The sequence below is a fragment of the Lampetra planeri genome, chromosome 74 (assembly GCF_965212315.1).
Source record: "Lampetra planeri chromosome 74, kcLamPlan1.2.h2, whole genome shotgun sequence".
In the NCBI taxonomy this organism is placed as follows: domain Eukaryota; kingdom Metazoa; phylum Chordata; class Hyperoartia; order Petromyzontiformes; family Petromyzontidae; genus Lampetra; species Lampetra planeri.
The window spans coordinates 1579888-1604893 of NC_136179.1; the positions used below are offsets into that span (position 1 = coordinate 1579888).

At 44.4% G+C, this 25006-nt stretch overlaps 1 protein-coding gene across 1 annotated transcript in view; it reads left to right on the forward strand.

Annotated features, from left to right (window-relative positions):
* The window catches only part of LOC144737809 (uncharacterized), a 34988-nt gene extending 14616 nt beyond the window's left edge, over window positions 1-20372 (forward strand). Inside the window, exons 3-4 of the mRNA XM_078620683.1 lie at window positions 17029-17585; window positions 20245-20372. Of these exons, the coding sequence (XP_078476809.1) occupies window positions 17029-17585; window positions 20245-20372 (685 nt within the window). The remainder of the gene's footprint in view (window positions 1-17028; window positions 17586-20244) is intronic.
* The last annotated feature ends 4634 nt before the right edge of the window (window positions 20373-25006 follow it).

Consider the following 25006-nt stretch of genomic DNA (forward strand, 5'->3'; position numbering starts at 1 on the left):
TGTGTACACACGCGCACCCACACACGCCGCTCCGCGCACTCCAACTCAACTCACGTTATGATCGCGCACCTGTATCACACACGGAGTGAACCCACGCGACACCCGCTCTCGCGCCGCTCTGCGCAGCGCTCCCCCGAGGCGAGCCGCAGCACTACACTCACCCCTGACTACTCGCGTTATGATCGCGCACCTGTATCGCGCACGGGGTGGACGCACCCACACGCAGCTCCCCACGCGACACACTGCTCAACAAGATCACGCGAGACCACGCTTCGCTATTAATGAGTCGACGAGGCTGGCCCACGCTGATACCTTTATGCCTATTCCCGATTTATCTGCTATGATTATAATTCACCTCCTTACTCACTGTTAGGTGCTCACGGCGGTCCGTTGATCCCCTGCTCGCAGCGTACCTCGGTGCGTCACACGGACGTCCGGGTCGCTGGGCTGGAGCTGCGTATCGTCGCCTCGCGCTGGAGTGAGAGACCCCGATTTCCCCTTTGCGCCCACTATTTATCTTCCCTACCTCAAAGGGTGTCGGCTCTGAACAATGGGCTCGCGCCCCTCTAGCACGCGCACCGCGGTTCCGGGCGCCTGTGATATGCTAATCAGTGTGCGGCGTTGCGCGGCGTAAATTCTAATTAATCCCTTTCCCTCCCTAACAATGGTGCATACGCGCTCAAGCGTAATATCCCAACCATCCGTGACTATGCGCAAGAGCCCCTGCGGTCCCGCTACTCATGCTGTCCCGTCCCTCCCCTGCTTGCCCCGTCGACACGTGGGTGGTGTGTGTGGGGGATGCGCTTCAACCGCGGTGGCCGAATGCCCCTCGCCGCGGCCACACCATCTTAAGGCAGGTCGCAGCGCCGCGGTGCAACGTAGCGTCGGGGGAGGCCGTCCAATTCCCTGATTGCCGGAAACCGTGAGAGTTAATCCCGATAAGGGTTTCTCAGATAAAAACCGGTCAATCAGGTGACCTTCCCTTCCAGCTCTATGGAGAGGGGGGGGGATGCGTGCGGGTGTGTTCATGTGAGGTGAGGTGAGGGGGACGAGGGGTTGGCTCCGTTGCTTGGTGGTGGCGAGGTCGGGGATGGGGCGCCTGCTGAACGGCTTCGTGGCGGCGGCATCACATAATCAACGTACATTAGGCATGCGAATTAAGTGAACCCATTGTCCTTGTACTTCCTGTCGATTGTGTGTACTAAAATAGCCGTGCCAACGGTAATCCTAATTGAAGAATAGTGACCGGAATAGACATGCTTTAGTAACGAATTGTCATGTTCTGTTTAAGTGACAAACCTTACTATTTTCACGTGGCGGGTTTAACAAAATATTTTTTTTACTTACGCAATTTAACCCCAAAAACCTGTTCGATTGAACATACACTATACATATTTATGAGCAGAGTGCTATTCTAATACTTACAATGAGATTTTACTACCGTACCTCCGTTAATGGTGTAATAAATTATGAAACCAGTTTATAGTAGTTTAATGTTTAGTGCTATCGTTTATAATGTTACAGTTGACATGTTATAGAGTACAGGTGATCTCCAGTATACTTCGGGATTAGGGACCAGAATGCTGCGAAACGATTTATAACGGGGCCATTCGCGTCTAGGAACATGTTAATGGGGAGACAGCCAAGATGCTGCTCGTTAAGGGCAGACTTGTGTGACGGAGTTTAGCGAATACTACCGAATAATTAGCTCACACTCATTTATGACAAGATTTGTCGTAATTTTGGTTCATTACGGAAAACAAGACACCTGCTATGTTGACGAATTCTTAGTACATATAGTGTACTTACCTATATTGCTAAAATATCGTTAACACTAGAATACACTCTTAGCCATCCCATCACGTTGCTTCAAATATGCTCTAGGTTGAGTGTCCTGATGTGGTCTGAAGCATTTACTGTGATTACATTGAAGCATTCAAAGCGGTCCACAACCCTGAATTGTGCAGCTTGGAATAATGGAGGAATTCGAGTTGGATCTTTGGGGCTGTATAATGTGTAAAGTTGAAGGTGCTAGGTGTTGTCTTCTTCTAACAGCTACTAACGTGCGTGTGGTCTGTTTTTAGGATTTGTCCATTGTTGTTGAACTTGTTGTCGTGCGCATTTCTTGTTGAGTTCTGCCACTTTAGTGTTGCAGTTTGATAAATAATCCGCCACGTGAGCGTGATGTTTTGCTTAGTGGGAATTTCGCTTTGTTACAATTTGTGATTGTTATAATAATTGTAACGATTCATAAGCTCATGAGCTTATAATGTGTTTATGCGTTTATTTATGAATAGAAAACTGTCTATTGTTCTTCGATACCATTGAGATGTAACATTCATCCAGCAGTGAAAATCGTGATTCTATAACGACCGTAGTGTAATTGTAATGATTTTAATCCGATCCTTGCACGTACACTATACATACATATGAGCAAAGTGCTATTCTAATAAGACCACACTGTGATTCTACTGCTTATAATGAGATTCTAATACCTTACCTCCGTTCATATCGTTCTAAATTAAAACACTAGTTATAGTCGTTTTATGTTTAGTATTATCGTTTATAGTGTTACAGTTTACATGTTATAGAGTACAGTTTATCCCCGGCACAATTCGGGATTAAGGACTGGTACGTTGAGAAACGATTAACTACGGGACCTTTCCCCTCAAGAAACACGTGTTAATCGGGTAGACAGCAAAGATGCTGCCGGTTAAGGGCACACTTGTGTGACGGAGATCCTCCACCTGAAACTCGCTTAACATGTTTTTGCCAGGAACATTATAAAATAAAGAACGGACAAACATTTGTTAAAAATACGTTTTTATTCATCTGCAATCATTTTTACTTCAAAACTCGAAGGGAATATTTATTATGTCCTATGTTCACACATTTCCAGTACAATGCAAACCATTTCCGTTCCAGGAATACCAAAGCGTTAAAGTATCATTCCCCATGATTTCCTTATTAGTTCACCACATTGGTTCACTGTGCGTCTATGTTGAAGTCAAGGCCATATATCCAACGAACGCGTCATCAATGTACATCCATAAATCGTATATCTAAAGTCGATTAATACCAACCAAAAAAAGCTATATACTTGAAAAAAACTTTAAAATGTTTTGACAATTGAACCCTCTCACAACCAGTGCTCATCACACCACTTCGGCAAGTAATCCGATAACATTACAAACCACCACTGGGCACGTCATTAAACTCTCATAAAAACTGTAAAACTAAAATGGTCAAAATTACACACAAAAGTACTCGATACGGCTTAATAGGTATAACCACATTACATAATATTTTTTCAGTCACCCCGAGCTCTCTGGTTGACTCTCGAGCCACTCCATTACATCCAGCCATCTCTCGGGATCCAACTGCATGGGATCGAAGGTGGAAACTTCGTCAGGACTCATTGCAGCACCTTGAATTTCAGCTTTTGATTTCATTTTCCTATCATTGTGGACCTTCTGATGCCTGTTCATGGTTGACGAGTGTGCAAATGCCTTCCCACACACAGAGCACAGGAATGGCTTCTCGCCCGTGTGTGTTCTCTGGTGACTCTGAAGATGTGATGAGTTTGTAAATGTCTTCCCACACACAGGGCACAGGAATGTCTTCTCGCCCGTGTGTGTTCTCTGATGAGTTTGAAGAGTTGACGACTGTGCAAATGTCTTCCCACACACAGAGCAAAGGAATGGCTTCTCGCCCGTGTGTGTTCTCTGATGAGTTTGAAGAGTTGATGCCTGCGCAAATGTCTTCCCACATACAGGGCACAGGAATGGCCTCTCGCCCAAGTGTGTTTTCTTATGATCTTTAAGAGTTGATGACCGTGCAAATGTCTGCCCACACACAGAGCAAAGGAATGGCTTCTCGCCCGTGTGTGTTCTCTGATGAGTTTGAAGAGTTGATGCCTGTGCAAATGTCTTCCCACATACAGGGCACAGGAATGGCTTCTCGCCCGTGTGTGTTTTCTGGTGACTCTGAAGATGTGATGAATGTGCAAATGTCTTCCCACACACAGAGCAATTGAATGGCTTCTTGCCCCCGTGTGCGTGGGGCTGTGGAGAGCGTCTCTGCTCCATGTGAGCGTAGTAACAGCAGCGGTGTAATCGAGTCAAGGATGTTTAGCGTTGAGTTTTGGATTTTGTTAACTGCTAAAACAAGAACGAGTTTATCCGCGACAATAGACACTTACTTGGAGATTCACGGTATTTCGATGTCTGGAACCCGTCTGAAGATGTCGCCACGAACTCTCCCGACGCAAAGTCGCCTAACTGTCGACTCAGCAATTGTGCTCGCCAGGCTGCGTTGTCTCGCGGTTGAAGAGTGATCAGCAGAGCGACGAGTCGAGCGTCCAACCTCATCAAGTTTCCTCTCGAAATGGCATTGAGCTCTGCTTCTGAGCCGCCTTATAACTCCCCCCCTAGGATCCAATCCTTTGTCTTTCAGGATATTTGCATTCGAAAGTTAATTTTGGAATGCACAATCCGCATGCCTATTAACATACCGAAGGGTAATGTGCCCATTGTGCTTCATGTATGAATATGTAAGTGCATCTCAGTGTGTAATTGTGCGCTTATTTTGAATAAATGGAAAAACTTTGTCCTCGATTTAAAGTGAATGCAGAGAAATTAGCATGTAACTTTAGAAAAGGAAGAGAGCGGCCTTCTCGACGAGGGAGTGAAACCCAATAGGTAATATTCTTTTACAGCGTTACAATGGATAGGTTGTAGTTCATAGGTTATAATATTACGTTTCACTATGTTAGAGCTTAACATGTGAGAGTATACAATGTCAGATCAAATACGACGATCAAGGGCGTCAATCGGGTGAGTTTGATCAGAGGCTTTAATCAAAGGCGTCATCCCATCACGGGACACCACCTCCCTGCGTTTATCACAGCAACAGAAGCAACTACAACAGCAACAACAGCAGCGACAACAACAGCAGCAACATCACATTTCGAGGGCGACGCAGCTACTTCCGATTCTGCTGCCCAGCTGTTTGTAGTCGGGACCTGCTCTCGCAGGACCCCACACGTCTTTGGAAATGATTGCGATGATCATGTCTGAGCTGAGAATTAAGTCACTCAAGATTACTTTGTTTAACCATAACTTTAGGTAGGTTAGTGTCATAGGGGCTCTGTGAATACTACTCATGAATGAAATCACACTCCTGTATGACCAACATTGTACTAAATTTGGTTGATCGAGTAGAACAAGGCACGTGCCACGTCCAGACAAATTCTTATCAACAACAGTGTCCTTTAATATGATGCTAAAATAAATGTTAACACTGGATTAAACGTGCACCTCTTAACCCCTCCCTCGCATTTACGACTAATGATGTGCATTTGCACATAACATACATTCAAGCACAATAAAATGCTAATACGACCATGTCCTGGAAACCATGGCAAGGTCATCCCATGAGGACTGCCTGGATGAAAACCAGCATGGAAGGGGCCCATTGTGGGGCCAGCTATGCTAATGACATAGTCCCGTGTGTGTGTGATGTGAGGTCTCCTGGCAGCAGTCATTCTCCGCTGTAGTCCTGGCATCTGCTGCTCAGCTTCATTCCCCAGCTGTGGTCCCAGTGGCACCGTCTCTCTGGGGAACCGTGTGGTGTGTGTAGCGAGTATCACGGGGTGGGCGGGTAGTGTGGTGATAGCGGTCACGTTTGGCACCGATGCACGACCACCGCCACCACCCCTACTGGGCGGTGGACCTGCCACCACAAAGCAGCACGCGGCGGAGGAGTGAGGCGATCGCTCTCGCCACTCGAGCGAGGCCCCCTCGCTTCCTCTTCTTTTCGTGCATCTCCACCTGCACCTCTTCCATCTTCTCCTCCGTCTCATCCTCCTCCATCCCCTCTTCTTCATCCTCCACCACCATCTTCTTCTCTACCTCCTCCTCTTCTTGCACTACCTCCATCCTCCTCGCCTTCTTCTTCTCCGCTAGCACCATCTCTTCCTCCTTCATCTCCTCCTCAACTTCTGGCACCACCATCTCCACCACCGTCTTCTCTTCCTCCTCCACCACCATTGTTTCCCCTTTGTCCGTCGTCTCCATGTCCTCCACCACGACCATCTGTTCATCCTTTGTTGTCTCCTTGTCCTCCATCTCCGTATTGTCTTTCTCCTCTCCCTCCGTGTTCTCCTCCATTGTCACCATCACAATCTCGTCCTCCTTTGCCTTCTCTTCCTCCGATTTCTCCTTCTCTGTCTCTACCTCATCCTCCATCATCTCCTCCTTCACCTCTTCCTTCGTCTCCTTCTCCATAACCTCTGTCTTCACTTCAAAGGCCTGGACGAGTGAGGAGGGCTGAGCTGGCTCAGATCTGTGAAGAGACAACATGACACCGTTCCACCTTCTTGCTACGGGAGACATCGCCATCTAATAATAATAATAGTTCAATTTGTAACGCGCGCAAATTTGCAGACGTAGTGGCCGCAACTCAGAGGCGCGGAGCCAAGCTCAGAGTCGCTCAAAAGCACGATTGTAGAGGTGAGTTTTTAAGTGTCTCTTGAAGGAGGCGATTGAGGTGATGCTGCGAATGTGCAGAGGGATATTGTCCCAGACTGTTGGGGCTGCCACCGAGAAGCGGCGCATAGACATGACCATCCTGGATCTTGGTATCGAGAGGAGGTCGTGAGTCGCGCTGCGCAGGCATCTGCCGTGTGCTGAGCAGCAAGTTGTCAATAATAAAGAAAGGTACGGCGGGCAGGCGGATATGAAGGCATCGTCCGTGGGTGGAATGTGTGGCGGATTAATTCGAGCTGAATAGAAACAGCAATAACGAAATGTCCAGTGAGTGTGCTTAGTATTGGTGCTGTCATTCTCATGGCGCCAGGCTATCCTTGAGATAGGTGCAGTTATGTCTCACACAGACTGCTGTAGTTTCACAGTAGTGGGTGGCGTTGCTGTGCAAATTTAGCTGAATAATTTGAAGTGACATTTTTTGGTTCTTTCGGTAAAGTCACGTAGGAATAAAATAAAATAAATGAAATCACAACGTTTCGATTGCAACACAAGCAATCATCATCAGGTGGGAAAACCACAGCAAAAAACATTCTTGCAATAACGACATGGCCATCGAAACGTGATTTCATTTCATCTATTTTATTTCATACGTACGTGAATTTACCGATATAACCCTGTAGTCACGAAAAATTAAAATCTAGATTGCCATTTTTCTATATGTATATTCTAATTGACCCCTTGCACATAATGTCCTAAGCATTTCAAATGGCATCGATATAGATCCTGAACGTCCACTGTGACGGAATGGGTGTGGATCTGTGTGGTCAATACAGCAGCAATAATAGCCAAGGCGGGAAGCAAGATCTGAACTGTAAGCGGTGAAGAATGAGTGCACGGCCATTTGGCCGCTTCAACACATCCATTGCATGCGATGAGCCTCTCGCATCTCTCATCTCATCGCGTTTTAAATTGGACACCCCTCTCAGTGGTAGCTGTCGCTGTGCATTACAAGGCGACTTGGCAGCTGGCCTGGAAACAGGCGATAGACAGCGAAAATCTCACGGTGGATGGAGGGTTACATGGTGAAGATATGCCCACTTTGTTACGTGGTCTAACCCAGAAACCAGTTATGAAAAATAAATCTGTCCTCAGTGTAGCGGAATGTACACGTGGGGTTTGCAGTGTCTGTGAATTTTGAGAGCGCGACAGGGCTTGAGCACCTGTGCGTCACAGCAACATTGACCTGGGTTTGATTTCCACGTTTGGCCACATTCTCCGTGTGAATTGTGCAGCCACCTGTTCTGGGAAGGTTCTGCAGCCTTCTCCCTGTTACTGAACCCACACATGCAATGCAAATCGTTCAATTTGGATCGCAAACAGAAGCAACTTTCTGGCAAAATGCGAGCAAACTTGGCAGAATCCTCCTGAAAAAAAGTTTTGAGACCGAGTAAGGCTGATGCTGCGTGAGAAGCATGGCAATAAATAACAATAATAAACACACAGGGCGCACACGCAGAGTGGTTTACCGTGGCTCAGCGACTCCGGAGTTTGCTTTATCTTCTCCAAAGCTCGGAGCTATTGGGCCCCACACAGGATTGGAGGACGTGGTTGCGGTGGCGGCAGTGGAAGCGGTGGTGGTGCTGCTGGTGGTAGCGGTCTGGAGCCATTGTCGCTCGATCTTGGCGAGGCGCTGCTCCTCCTCGAGGCGCTTTTGCTCCACAAGACGCTTCTCCTCCATCAAGTGCTCCTCCTCCTCCTCTTGACGCTTCACCTCAACGAGGCGCTTCTCCTGCATGAGACGTTTCTCCTCGAGGAGCTTCACCTTGCGAAAGCGCCTCTCCTCAAGACGCTTCTTCTTTTTCTCGAGACGCTTCAGCTCTATGAGACGCTTCACCTCAAAGAGGCGATTCTCCTCCATGAGGCGCTTCTCTTCCTCGACCCGCTGCACCTCAATGAGGCGCTGCTCCTCGACAAGGCGCTTCTCTTCTTCCACCCGCTTTTCCTCCATGAGGCGCTTCTCTTCTTTGACCCGCTTCACATCTATGAGGCGCTTCTCTTCCTCCAGATGCTTCTCCTTGAGACGCTTCACCTCGCGAAGGCGCTTTTCGTCCATGAAGCGCGTTTCTTCAAGGAGGCGCTTTTCCATGATGCGTTTTACGTCGTTGAGGATATTATTTCGAAGGCACTTCTGCTCCGTTTGGTGCTTCAACTTGGCGAGGTGCTTCACCTCATTGGGGCGCTTCTCTTCCATTGTGCATTTCTCCTTCGCAAGGCGCTTGTCCTCCTGGAGACGCTTCACTCCGCTGAAGTTCTTCACCTCCCCAATGCTCCTCTGTTCACGCGAAAATAAGCACATGACTATTCAGACATGCGCACTCAGGACAAAATATATTCTCGCAGGCACACAAACATGGACGGGCACATAGACAAACAAAAAAGCATACTGGCACATCTATGTACGGATGCAAACATGCACATTAACTCATGGCATGACGTGATGATAGAGGGATGGAGTGATGGTGTTGGAGATGGTGTTGTGATATGGAGAGGTGAAATTTTGGAATGTTCTGGAGAGACGGTGCCTTGTGATGGTATTGACGCTTTATGAGGCTCTATGATATTGTATTGATTCTAGATTTGAAGCTTTCGTGACTGTAAGGATTCATAAGAGTATATTGTATTGAGTTGGTGGTGGTGTGGTGTGATGAGAAAGGTGATGTGAAGAGATGGTGTGGTGATGTGAGGTGTAGTGATGTTTTGGTGCAATGGTGTGGGAGTGTGGAGAGAATGTGGTGTTTGACTCCCATAGACCCCATACACACCTTTGGGGAACGATTTTCATAGCTTTGGCCTGGGAAAGGGTCCACTTCATCCATAATGTCCCCCCACGTGGTCGACTGGCGCCATGACTCCCGGGCTACGGAAAACAAAATTAATTCAAAGGACGAGTAATGTATTAGAGAACGAAGCACGTGGATATTCACACAACTAATTTTGAGATCCCTGCAATTACCTCTTAACACATAACATGACCTGCTGTTGAGAAACATTAGTCACATGGCAGTAAAACATTACAAGTCATAATTTTTGTAAGCATTTTGAGATCAATTTCATAAAGTTGAGACCCCAATTTAAACCAATATGGCTGAAACGCAGCTCTAAATCCATGCTGTCTGCCACACTTGACCTTTACCTCTTCCTATCACCGCCACGTCTACTAAAATAAATTAATAAGGGAGCTGCCTCCTCTGCATAAAAACCACGTGCTGCAGGTATTTGGGACTTACCATCATAGTCCTCCAAGATATCAGCCCACTTGCGTTGTCTGTCCATGTTGTTGGGAAGGAATAGTTTCTGTTTGATGTTGGAGGGCCTGGGGAGGTTGTAAAAACGCTAAGATTTAGCAACCTTTTGAATCACTCATCCTCTCAATTTTTACATATTTGACCACTCGCTGTACCAATCAAATCAATTTCGTGCCGTTTGTTTTACAAGTCCACTCACTCGCTTGTTTGCCCACTCACGCGTGCGTCAGATTACTCACTCATCCACCCACGCGAACATGTTTATTTCAACTGCCTATTGCATTAAACATAATCGCCAGACATAACCGTGATGTTTAACCTCTAATCCAGACAAGCATGTTGATGCACATCCCATTTGTATTAATCGACTGCTTGATAAAGGCCCCCCTATGTCTTGTAGGTCATTGGGGTCAAATGACAATACTTAAATCATTTGTTATGACCCGAGAATGACGTCGTAGGTCACGTCATGCCAGAGGTACCGCCCATGTGGCTGTGACGTCACAGATAGGAGACGTCTATGGCAGCAGCTCGGGTCTGAACTAAAAGGCAGACTCCTCCCCCGTGTTGGATAACATTCAATACATGTAATGCAGGGCACAATTATGCAGGCAATAAGAAAACAATAATTATAGACATGTTAATCATATTATATGAGATTTAAACAGGTTAGTTATGAACGTTTTAAATGTTGACTTGCTTTGGTTCTAAACAATGACAGTAACAGCAACATATCAGAGCATGCCAAGTAACCTAACTAATAGTCCTAATTTGGTCGCATAAAATCCAAATACCAACATATACAAAAGTAATGAAGCTTGTAGTCAAAACGTGCAGTAAAAATAAACAACACACATCGTCAACAGGGACGCTCACCTCGTTGAGGATTCGCTCTGCAAAGGCTTCTTCTGCTGCTGCTCACTCGTGCGCATTCCTCTCGACTGCGGGTGGAGGCGTGGCTATGACGTAACAGAGGTGACGTCACTACAGCGAGGCTCCGCCCCCACGCAATTGGCGGGCGCACCACGTGGTGCAGTGCGGGTGGTGTGCGTCACCGGAAACAGCAGAGTCCTTGGTTCGACATTAAACATTTGCCCCCTCGCTTTGTGCTGTCTTTGATGTCGCCGTTACTGCGGCGAGGACTGAAGCGATGCCTGGCCATCAGGCCTGGCATATACCTAGGCCTCAGGCTTCATATTTGTTCGTAGTTATTTTTTGTTTAATTGGAATTATTCACTTGCATTTCATTAATTACATTTCAAGCGTATAAACACCATCCCATTGGTTTATTTAGTTTTAAATTCAGGTTTGTAGTATAGATATTGTTCTGTAGTTATATTTAAGTGATTGAGGTGGTTGTACTAAGTATGAATTTGAGTTACATGTAAATTATTATTGTGTAAAGGATTTGTCTGTGTGCAACTATCCTGGCAGTGGTAATATGGGCTTTTTATAATTAAGTTGTTAATGAGATTGTTTATTTGTGTGTGTCTGTTATCTATGTCTGTGTCAGGTTACATATCTATGTTTGTAGCTGTGTGTGTTTGTTATTTATGATGGGTGACGATGATGATGTTTCTTGATAATGGATGGTGGTGATGATGATGATGGGTGGTGATTATGAAGGGTTGTAATGATGATGGGTGGTGATGATGTGTAGTGATTATGATGGGTGGTAGTGATGATGATGGGTGGTGGTAATGATTGGGGAGGTTATGATGATGGGTGGTGATAGTTATGGGTGGTGATGATGATGAGTTGTTGTGATTATGGGTGTTGATGATGATGGATGATTGGTGGTGGTTATGATGAATGTTGGTTGTGATGGTTGGGTGGTGGTGGTGACGATGGTTGATGATGGTGAGTTGATAGTGATAATGATGATAATGGGTGTTGATACTGATTAATTTGTGTTGATAATTATGGGTGGTGATGAGTAAATGAGCAACCACCCGACACATAACAGCAACAGAAGTAACTAAAGCAGCACCAATAACAGCAGCGACAACAGCAGCAGCAAAAACACATTTTGAGGGCGACGCAACTACTTCTGATTCTGCTGTTTCTGGTGCTCGACTAATTGTAGCCAGGCCCTGCTCTCGCGGGACCAACCCACACGTCTTCGGAAATTATTGCGATGATCATGTCTGAGCTGAAAATTAAGTGAATAAACGTTACTTTGTTTAACCATAACTGTGTGTAGGTTAGTATCTGGGGGCTCAGCGAATACTACTCATGAAATAACTCGTACTCCTTTATGACCGACATTGTACTAATTTTGGTTGATCGAGACGAACACTGGATTAAACATGCACCTCTTAACCCCTGCCTCGCATTTACGACGAATAATTTGCATTTACACATACCATACAGTCAAGCACAGTAAAATGCTAATACGACAATATTGTTATTCTAGGAATTTGAATTCGATTCTAACCCTGCACTCCCACAGTTCGCATATCCAACCCCCGGGTCGATTGAACGTCAGCTTTCTTTTATATGAGCAGATTGCGATTTTAATACTTCTAATGAGATTCGAATACCGTATCCATAAATCGCCTAAATATGAAAATGTGTCATTAAACCCGCCACCACCCACACACCCAATTAGAAACGTTTGTCACGTAAACCGGACATGCTAATTCGTTACTAGTCTAGCACAATGGTGTGATGGAGAGCCAAGCCACAACATTTACAATCTGAGTACGACGTTTCGCCAGTAATTACAACAATCTTCATTAGGCGACGTCCAGTTTTGTGGAGAAGTGCTCCTGTTTCGTTCCGTAAATAGAGAGGTAGATGTGATGACAAAACGTGTGTGCTCTTCTTGCGCGAAGTGGGGGAGGGGGGTGTTAATGGATACACATATATATATATGGCTATGGGTACCCATTGCCGTTTGGGTAATGTATATGGTAATCAACGTACATTAGGCATGCGAATTAAGTGAACCCATTGACCTTGTACTTCCTGTCGATTGTGTGTACTAAAATAGCCGTGCCAACGGTAATCCCTATTGAAGAATAGTGACCTGAATAGACATGCTTTAGTAACGAATTGTCATGTTCTGTATTAGTGACAATCCTTACTATTTTCATGTGGCGAGTTTAACAAAATATATTTTTCCTTGCGCAATTTAACCCAAAAACCTGTTCGATTGAACATATACTATACATATTTATTAGCAGAGTGCTATTCAATACTTCTAATGAGATTTTAATACCGTACCTCCGTTAATGGTGTAATACATTATTAAATCAGTTTATAGTAGTTTAATGTTTAGTGCTATCGTTTATAATGTTACAGTTGACATGTTATAGAGTACATGTGATCTCCAGTATACTTCGGGATTAGGGACCAGAATGCTGCGAAACGATTTATAACGGGGCCATTCGCCTCTAGGAACATGTTTATGGGGAGACAGCCAAGATACTGCTGGTTAAAGGCAGACTTGTGTGACGGAGATTAGCGACTACTACTGAAGAATTATCTATCATTTATGATAGAATTTGTCATAATTTTGGTTGATTACGGAGAACAAGACACCTGCTATGTTGACGAATTCTCCCATATTGCTAAAATATCGTTAACACTAGAATAAGCTTGCAGTTCTTAGCCATCTCATCACGTTGCTTCAAATATGCTCTAGGTTGAGTGTCCTGATGTGGTCTGAAGCATTTACTGTGATTACATTGAAGCATTCAAAGCGGTCCACAACCCTGAATTGTGCAGCTTGGAATAATGGAGGAATTCGCATGAATTTTTTTGTTTTTTTTTAACCTGAGGCCATAATTAGGAGGTACATCACAAGCGAAAGCGATAGTATTTGCCAAGAATATCTTCATTAATCGAGAACGAAAGTAAGAAGTTCGAAGGCTGTCAAATACCGCACCATTTACGAGTTGGTTCTTTGGGGCTGTACAATGTGTCGAGTTGAAGGTGCTAGGTGTTTTCTTCTTCTAACAGCTACTAACGTGCGTGTGATGACTGTTTTTAGGATTTGTCCATTGTTGTTGAACTTGTTGTCGTGTGCATTTCTTGTTGAGTTCTGCCACTTTAGTGTTGCAGTTTGATAAATAATCCGCCACGTGAGCGTGATGTTTTGCTTAGTGGGAATTTCGCTTTGTTACAATTTGTGATTGTTATAATAATTGTAACGATTCATAAGCTCATGAGCTTATAATGTGTTTATGCGTTTATTTATGAATAGAAAACTGTCTATTGTTCTTCGATACCATTGAGATGTAACATTCATCCAGCAGTGAAAATCGTGATTCTATAACGACCGTAGTGTAATTGTAATGATTTTAATCCGATCCTTGCACGTACACTATACATACATGAGCAAAGTGCTATTCTAATAAGACCACACTGTGATTCTACTGCTTATAATGAGATTCTAATACGTTACCTCCGTTGATATCGTTCTAAATTAAAACACTAGTTATACTCGTTTTATGTTTAGTATTATCGTTTATAGTGTTACAGTTTACATGTTATAGAGTACAGTTTATCCCCGGCACACTTCGGGATTAAGGACTGGTACGTGGAGAAACGATTAACTACGGGACCTTTCCCCTCAAGAAACACGTGTTAATCGGGTAGACAGCCAAGATGCTGCCGGTTAAGGGCACACTTGTGTGACGGAGATCCTCCACCTGAAACTCGCTTAATATGTTTTTTGCTAGGAACATTATAAAATAAAGAACGGACAAACATTTGTTAAAATACGTTTTTATTCATCTGCAATCATTTTTACTTCAAAACTCGAAGGGAATATTTATTATGTCCTATGTTCACACATTTCCAGTACAATGCAAACCATTTCCGTTCCAGGAATACCAAAGCGTTAAAGTATCATTCCCCATGATTTCCTTATTAGTTCACCACATTGGTTCACTGTGCGTCTATGTTGAAGTCAAGGCCATATATCCAACGAACGCGTCATCAATGTACATCCTTAAATCGTATATCTAAAGTCGATTAATACCAACCAAAAAAAGCTATATACTTGAAAAAAACTTTAAAATGTTGAGTAAAGATATACTTCCAGACGCATTCCAACTTTAGCTCAACAGGAACACTTAACGACTACAATTGAACCCTCTCACAACCAGTGCTCATCACACCACTTCGGCAAGTAATCCGATAACATTACAAACCACCACTGTGCACGTAATTAAACTCACAAAAACTGTAAAACAAAAATGGTCAAAATTATACACAAAAGTACTCGATACGGCTTAAAAGGTATAGCAACATGACATCACATTTTTTCAGTCACCCCGAGCTCTCTGGTTGACTTTCGAGCCACTCCATTACATCCAGCCATCTCTCGGGATCCAACTGCATGGGATCGAAGGTGGAAACTTCTTCAGGACTCATTGCAGCACCTTGAATTTCAGCTTTTGATTTCAGTTTCCTATCATTGTGGACCTTCTGATGCATGTTGATGTGTGACTTGTGTGCAAATGTCTTCCCACACACAGAGCACAGGAACGGCTTCTCGACTGTGTGTGTTTTCTTGTGACTCTGAAGATGTGATGACTGTGCAAATGTCTTCCCACACACAGGGCACAGGAATGGCTTCTCGCCCGTGTGTGTTCTCTGATGGTCTTGAAGATTTGACGAGTGTGCAAATGCCTTCCCACACACAGGGCACAGGAATGGCTTCTCGCCCGTGTGTGTTCTCTGATGACTCTGCAGATTTGATGCCTGTGCAAATGTCTTCCCACACACAGGGCACAGGAATGGCTTCTCGCCCGTGTGTGTTCTCTGATGACTCTGAAGATGTGATGAGTGTGCAAATGTTTTCCCACACACAGAGCACAGGAATGGCTTCTCACCCGTGTGTTTTCTCTGGTGTCTCTTAAGACTTGATGACCATGAAAATGCCTTCCCACACACAGAGCAATTGAATTGTTCCTGGCCCCCGTGTGCGTGGGGCTGTGGAGAGCGTCTTTGCTCCATGTGAGCGTAGTAACAGTAGCGGTGTTATCGAGTCAAAAGTACGCTATCGGCCGCAAGGATGTTTAGCGTCGAGTTTTGGATTTTGTTAACTGCTAAAACAAGAACGACACTCGCGTCTAACCGAGACGCAAAAAAATCCCGTAAATTTGACGACGGTCACGTTTAAGATTTTATCCGCGAAAATAGATACTTACTTGGAGATTCACGATATATAAACCCGTCTGAAGATGTCGCCACGAACTCTCCGAACGCAAAGTCGCCTAACTGTCGACACAGCAATTGTGCTCGCCAGGCTGCGTTGTCTCGCGGTTGAAGGGCGATCAGCAGAGCGACGAGTCGAGCGTCCAACCTCATCAAGTTCCCTCTCGAAATGGCATTGAGCTCTGCTTCTGAGCCGCCTTATAACTCCCCCCCCTAGGATCCAATCCTTTGTCTTTCAGGATATTTGCATTCGATTGTTAATTTTGGAAGGCACAATCCGCATGTCTATTGACATACCGAAGGGTAATGTGCCCTTTGTGCTTCATGCATGAATATGTAAGTGTAATTTCAGTTGATGAATATATTTTACGTGCCTACTCAACACTTTGGGTAGTTGCTAGATTTGTGGGTAAGACACGAGGTTGCCATTTATTAATTTGAAAAAATCAGTTTGGCATTTATCAATTATAAATAATTCTGACATACATACATAACAATCGAATGCAAATATTCTGAAAGACAAAGGATTAGATCCTAGGGGGGGAGTTATAAGGCGGCTCAGAAGCAGAGCTCAATGCCATTTCGAGAGAGAACTTGATGAGGTTGGGCGCTCGACTCGTCGCTCTGCAGATCGCCCTTCAACCGCGAGACAACGCAGCCTGGCGAGCACAATTGCTGTGTCGACAGTTAGGCAACTTTGCGTCGGGAGAGTTCGTGGCGACATCTTCAGACGGGTTTCAGACATCGATATACCGTGAATCTCCAAGTAAGTGTCTATTTTCGCGGATACACTCTTAACCGTGTTCGTCGTCAAATTTACGGGATTTTTTTGCGTCTCGGTTAGATGCGAGTGTCGTTCTTGTTTTAGCAGTTAACAAAATCCAAAACTCAACGCTAAACATCCTTTCGGCCGAAAGCGTACTTTTGACTCCATAACACTGCTGCTGTTTCTACGCTCACATGGACAAGAGACTCTCTCCACAGCCCCACGCACACGGAGGCAAGAAGCTATTCAATTGCTCTCTGTGTAGAAAGGCATTTTCACGGCCATCAAGTCTTAAGAGACACCAGAGAACACACACGGGTGAGAAGCCATTCCTGTGCCCTGTGTGTGGGAAGACATTTGCACACTCATCAACTCTTCAAGACCATCAGAGAACACACACGGGAGAAAAGCCATTCCTGTGCTCTGTGTGTGGAAAGGCATTTGCACACTCGTCAACTCTTCAAGACCATCAGAGAACGCACACGGGCGAGAAGCCATTCCTGTGCCCTGTGTGTGGCAAGACATTTACAAAGTCATCACATCTTCAGAGTCATCAGAGAACACACACGGGTGAGAAGCCATTCCTGTGCCCTGTGTGTGGGAAGGCATTTGCACACTCGTCAACTCTTCAAGACCATCAGAGAACACACACGGGAGAGAAGCCATTCCTGTGCCCTGTGTGTGGGAAGGCATTTGCACAGTCATCACATCTTCAGAGTCATCAGAGAACACACACGGGCGAGAAGCCATTCCTGTGCTCTGTGTGTGGGAGAGCATTTGCACGGTCATCAGCCATGAACAGGCACCAGAAGGTCCACAATGATAGTAAACTGAAATCAAAAGCTGAAATTCAAGGTGCTGCAATGAGTCCTGAAGAAGTTTCCACCTTCGATCCCATGCAGTTGGATCCCGAGAGATGGCTGGATGTGATAGAGTGGCTCGGGGATCAAACCGAGAGCTCGGGGTGACTGAAAAAAATATTACGTCATGCGGTTATACCTATTAAGCCGTATCGATAACTTTTGTGTGTAATTTTGACCATTTTAGTTTCACAGTTTTTGTGATAGTTTAATGACGTGCACAGTGGTGGTTTGTAATGTTATCGGATTACGTGCCGAAGTGGTGTGATGAGCACTGGTTGCGAGAGGGTTCAATTGTAGTCGGTAAGTGTCCCTGTTGAGCTAAAGTTGGAATGCGTCTGTAGGTACATCTTTACTCAACATTTTAAACGTTTTTGTCAAGTATATAGCTTTTTTTGATTGCTATTAATCGACTTTAGATAGACGATTTCAGGATGTATATTGATGACGCGTTCGTTGGATATATGGCCTTGACTTCAACATAGACGCACAGTGAACAAATGTGGTGAACTAATAAGGAAATCATGGGGAATGATACTTTAACACTTTGGTATTCCTGGAACGGAAATAGTTTGCATTGTACTGGAAATGTGTGAACATAGGATGTAATAAATATTCCCTTCGAGTTTTGACGTAAAAATGATTGCAGATGAATAAAAACGTATTTTTAACAAATGTTTGTCCGGTCTTTATTTTATAATGTTCCTAGAAAAAACATGTTAAGATAATTTCAGGTGGAGGATCTCCGTCACACAAGTGTGCTCTTAACCGGCAGCATCTTGGCTGTCTACCCGATTAACACGTGTTCCTTGAGGGGAAAGGTCCCCGTAGTTAATCGTTCATCAACGTACCAGTCCCTAATCCCGAAGTATGTCGGGGATAAACTGTACTTTAAAACATGTAAACTGTAATACTATAAACTATACCACTAAACATTAAACGATTGTTAACTAGTGTTTTAATTTATAACCATATAAACGGAGTGAAGGTATTATAATATCATTAGAAGCATTAGAATCACAGTGTGGTCGTATAAGAATCACGCACAAACCCATTCTTAACTCATGATATTATGAATCACAAATTGTGACAAAGCGAAATTCCCACAAGCAAAACACCACGCTCACGTGACGAATTCTTAAACAAACTGCAACACTCAAGTGACAGACCTAAAAAAAACGCGGCAAAAAAAAAACAACCTCAATGGACACACGCACGTTAGTAGCTGTTAGAAGAAGACAACACCTAGCACCTTCAACTAGACACATTATACAGCCAACTCGTAAATGGGGCGGTATATGACAGCCTTCGCTGCTGTCGATGGGGCCAAGCAGCGAGTGTTTGACTCAGTCGTTTCAGAATCCGTGTCAAGGATTCATAATCTTAGGTTCTTTCGGTAAAGTAACGTAGGTAAAAATAATAATAAAAGAAAATAATAAATTAAAATAACTAAATTAAATCATGACGTTTCGGAAGCAACAAAAGCCTCCGTCATCAGGTGTAACTTCTGTAGCGTGTGAAAAAAGCTATTCAGGGAGGAGCCAATGAGTGGGGGGGGGGGAGAAAACCATCCCCCCCCCCAGACTCATTGGCTCCTCCCTGCCCAGCGCCCGATATAAAAAACACGTGTCTTGAATAACTTACAGTAATTTTACTGGAGCAGTTACACCTGATGACGGAGCCTTGTGTTGCTTCCGAAACGTCGTGATTTAATTTAGTTATTTTCATTTATTTATATTTTATTATAGCGAAAGAAAGCGTCAAATCAAAATTAGAATATAATTAGAAGTATTAGAATCACAATGTGATCGTAATAGAATCACACTCTGCGCATATTTACGTGTAGTGTACGTGCAAGCGAACTGTGCTCGTATGTATGTAATATGTCCTTGGGAACATGCGAACCGGAGGTCGTATATGCGAACTGGGGGGTGCAGGATTAGCATCGGATTAAAATGATTAGAATAACACTATGGTCGTATTAGAATTACACTGAGCTAGAATGTATGTTAAATGTAGATGCACATCGGGAGTCGTAAATGCGGCCTGGGTGGTGCCAGATTTAGAATCGCATCAAAATTATTAAAATCGCACCATGGTCGTATTAGAATTAAGCTGCCCACTGCTGGTAGAATGTTCCATCTCAATGGAACCGAATAGCAATATACATCTTCTTGATTCTTTCGGTAAAGTCACGTAGAAGGGAAGTAATAAAATAATAAAAATAAAACATAATAAAATAATTCTCACGACGTTTCCAGCCACAACGCAAGCAGCCGTCCTCAGGTGGAGAACAGGTCCGTCAAGTAGACAGAGTCTGAATGTCACGCTCCAGGCTTGGAGCGACTATTTATGCTGGGATGGAGGAGCGAAGAGCGTCTTGACAAAATAATTTGCATATCAAGAGGAATTTAGCATATTTATGGGAAATGCAGATATGTGATTTGCACTTCTTGTGAAATGCGTAGGAGGTGGTCGGGGGGGGGGGGTTTCAAAGTCATTATGTCCATGCATTATGCAGGATTAGCAGCATCAAAGGGAGGGAGTAAGGTCAGAATTAATAATATACAGTATTGATATTGGGCGTGGAGCCTACAAACACAACTTTGCGCATTTTGACCTGGTTCTCGACGCCCGTCCCGCGCCCATTGTAGATTCTTGTGCATTTCGGGGCGTCAAGGGCTCGCACCACAGCCTTGAAGGATTAGGCAGGTCCCTGGCTTCGTTTGAAGAATATGACCAGGCTCCAGGCACCGGTACCTCGCACGTGGCGGATCCTTGAGGCACCCCGGGCCTCAGGGGCTCGGAAACTGTGGGCGCCACAACACATTTCCTTTGGCGTACGGTTTCCGTTGCCGAGATCCCCACCACGTTGGATACACCAAACTTGGGCTGTACAGGACATGGGGATGAGCTGTCTGGGTGTGGACGGACATAACTACATGGGTACACACTGCGGCCATTTCATCTCTATGACTTCTACCTGTCGCCGCCATGGGCGGAACAACTTGGGGGACGTAACCGGTGGCACCTGTTGGCAATACAACCATGCCCTGTCCCCGACCGCCCATGGAAGCACGTGTTCCCGCCGCCCCGTGTTCTTTTCATTCGCCACTTGCGCTCTGGCAGGGAAAGTTCCTCGTTATAAATCGTTTCACAACGTTTTGGTCCCGAAACCCGAAGTATACGGGTGATCACCTGTACTCTATAACATGTAAACTATGAACAATAACACTAAACATTAAACATTAAACGACTTTAATTTTTTTTTATAATAGATTCCACCATAAACCGAGTTACTGTATGAGAATGTTATTAGAAGCATTTTAATCGCTCATATGTATGTAAAGTATACGTTCAATCGAATCGGGGGACGAATATGCGAACTGTGGGGGTTTGCAGGGTTAGAATCGCATTACAATTATTCTAGTAACAATATGTTCGTATGCGCATTTTACTGTGCTTGAATATATGTTATATACAAATGCGAATCGTTAGTCATAAATGCGAGGCAGGGTTTAAAATGTGCATGTTTAATCCAGTATTAACGTTAATCCAGTGTTAGCATTATATTTAAGGACAATATTGTTAATATCAATTCGTCTGGACATGGCGCGTGCCTTGTACGTCTCGATCAACCAAAATTAGTACAATGTCGGTCATAAAGGTGTGCGAGTTCATTCATAAGCAGTATTTGCTGATCCCCGATGACACAGACCTACACACAAACAAGGTACTCTTTATTAAATTAATTATCAGCTCAGACATTATCATCTCAATCATTTCCAAAGACGTGTGGGGTCCCGCGAGAGCAGGGCCTGGCAACAAAAATATGAGCAGCTGAAGCAGCAGAATCAGAAGTAGCTGCGTCGCCCTCGAAATGTGATGTTGCTGCTGCTGTATTTGCTTCTGCGTCGATCAAGATTGACGCTCTTGATCGTCGCATTTGATAAACTCTGACATTGTAAACTCTCACATGTTAAACTCTAACATAGTGAAATATAATATTATAACCTATGAACTACAACCTATCCATTGTTACGCTTTAAAATACGATTAACTGTTATAGTGCAGAACCACATAATTGGAGGTATGGGATTATAATCGCATACTAATAATTAGAATCGCACTGAGCTAATTAGAATCACACTGTGGTTGTACGTATGGTAAGTTAATATGCCAACCGGGGGTAGGATATGCAGGATTACAATCGAATTACAATTATTCGAATCCCACTCGTCGTATTAGAATCACACTTTCCACTGTTGGATGAATGTGTCGTATCAATGGAATCGAATAGCCATATAAGTATATACAGTATACACAAATAAAGAGTATAACAATCACACATTGTAACATAGATACAATAAACATTATTTAAAAAACGTATTTACAAATATATATTCCACTTTTTTAAAACTCAGAATGTCGTCGTTCATGTGGGGAGATGGAGCGCAGTGGATCGTATCGTCTAAGCTGCTTTTCGGAATCCGTGTGATAACCCAGTCACATCGCCTAACTCCAGTGACAGCACCTTACCCAAGCTACATCTCCCCAACAAGGCAGCCTTACCGATGCTGTGTATTGTGTTTGTGGGATAACAGAGGTGTGTATTTTCCCATGCGCCTTGCCCAAAACGACTGATTGTCCGCTTAACAGCCTAGCCTGTAAACCACCATTGGTGATAGTGTTGTTTTAGAGCAGCTATTAAAGTCGTTTTGGCAAACGAGGTGGTGGCTGGCCAAACCATGCCTCGCTGTTTGTCTCCGGAGTTATGACGGATACAAACCAGACCAAGCGGAGACCATGTACCAGATCGGATTTTGGTTACTGTCGACTCAGCAATTGTGCTCGCCATAAACATAATACACAGCATCGGTAAGGCTGCCTTGTTGGGGAGTTGTAGTTTGGGTAGGTGCTGTCACTGGAGTTAGGCGATGTGACTGGGTTATCACACGGATTCGTTAAAGCAGCTTAGACGATACGATACAGTGCGCTCCACAACGATATTCTCAGTTAAATAAAGAATGAATAGAAATGTTTAAATACGTTTTTTTTTAATCATGTGTATTGTATATATGTTATAATGTGTGATTGTTATATTCTTTAAATGTGTGTATATACTTTAAATAGCTATTAAATTCCATTACCACACAGCAGCAACTGCAGCAGCAGCAACTGCAGATCTAACTAAAGATGCATTCCAACTTTAGCTCAACAGGAAGACTTAAACACTACAATATTGTCCGGAATTGAATCATATCACAACCACTGCTCATCACGCCACTTCGGCAAGTAATCCGATAACATTACAAACCACCATTGTTCACGTCTATAAACTCTCACAAAAACTGTAAAACTAACAAATATTACCTGACGTAATATTTGTTCAGTCATCCCTGACTCTCGGTTTGATCGTCGAGCCACTCCATTACATCCAGCCATCTATCGGGATCCAACTGCATGGTATCGAGGGTGGAAAATTCTTCAGGACTCAATGCAGCACCTTGAACTTCAGCTTTTGATTTCAGTTTCCTATCATGGTGGACCTTCTGATGCGTGTTAAGATTTGACGACTGTGCAAATGCCTTCCCACACACAGGGCACAGGAATGGCTTCTCGCCGTGTGTGTTCTCCGATGGTCTTGAAGAGTTGACGAGTGTGCAAATGCCTTCCCACATACAGAGCACAGGAATGGCTTCTCGCCCGTGTGTGCTCTCTGATGAATCTGAAGTTGTGATGACTGTGCAAATGTCTTCCCACACACATGGCATAGGAATGGATTCTCGCCCGTGTGTGCTCTCTGATGAATCTGAAGATGTGATGAGTTTGCAAATTTCTTCCCACACACAGGGCACAGGAATGGCTTCTCGCCCGTGTGTGTTCTCTGGTGACTGAAGATGTGATGACCGTGCAAATGTCTTCCCACACACAGGGCACAGGAACGGCTTCTCGCCCGTGTGTGTTCTCTGGTGTCTCTTAAGATGTGATGACCGTGAAAAGGACTTCTCACACACAGAGCAATTGAATGGCTTCTTGCCTCCGTGTACGTGAGGCTGTGGAGAGCCTCTCTGCTCCATGTGAGCGTAGTTACAGCAGCGGTGTTATTGAGTCAAAAGTACGCTATCGGCCTCAAGGATGTTTAACGTTGAGTTTTGGATTTTGTTAACTGCTGAAACAAGAACGACACTCGCGTCTAACCGAGACGCAAAAAAATCCCGCTAATTTAACGACGAAAACGTTTAAGAGTTCATCCGCGATAATAGACACTTACTTGGAGATTCACGGTATATCGATGTCTGTAACCGGTCTGAAGATGTCGCCACGAACTCTCCCGACGCAAAGTCGCCTAACTGTCGACACAGCAATTGTGCTCGCCAGGCTGCGTTGTCTCGCGGTTGAAGGGCGATCAGCAGAGCGACGAGTCGAGCGTCCAACCTCATCAAGTTCCCTCTCGAAATGGCATTGAACTCTGCTTCTGAGCCGCCTTATAACTCCCCCCCCCTAGGATCCAATTCTTTGTTTTTCAGGATATTTGCATTCGATTGTTAATTTTGGAAGGCACAATCCGCATGTCTATTAACATACCGAAGGGTAATGTGCCCATTGTGCTTCATGCATGAATATGTAAGTGCATCTCAGTGTGTAATTGTGCGCTTATTTTGAATAAATGGGATTAAAGTGAATGCAGCACTCCGGAGACAAACAGCGAGGCATGGTTTTGCCAGCCACCACCTCGTTTGCCGCAGCGACTTTAATAGCTGCTCTCAAACAACACTGTCACCAATAGTCGTTTATGGGCTAGGGTGTTAAGCGGACAATCAGTCGTTTTGGGCAAGGCGTATGGGATAATACACACCTCTGTTATCCCATAAACACAATACACAGCAGCGGAAAGGCTGCCTTGTTGGGGAGATGTAGTTTGGGTAAGGCGCTTTGACTGGAGTTCGGCGATGTGACTGGGTGATAACACGGATTCCGAAAAGCAGCTTAGACGATACGATCCACTGCGCTCCATCTCGCCACATGGACAACGACATTCTAGTTTCAAAAAAATTACATTGATTCGACACATTCAGTGGACAGTGTGATTCTAATACGACTAGCGGGATTCGAATAATTGTAATTCGATTCTAATCTTGCACATCCTACCCCTGGTTCGCATATTCACTTACCATACGTACGACCACAGTGTGAGAGATTAGCATGATGTTAATGTAAGAAATAAGCATGTAACCGTAGAAAAGGAGGAGAGCGGCCTCCTCGACGAGGAAGTGCAACCCAACGGGTGCAATCCAAAGGGCATGAGAGCATGATATATAATATTACATGTTTGAGTTTAACATGTGAGAGTTTACAATGTCTGAGTTGATCAAATGCGCCGATCAAGGGCGTCAATCGGGTGCGATTGATCAT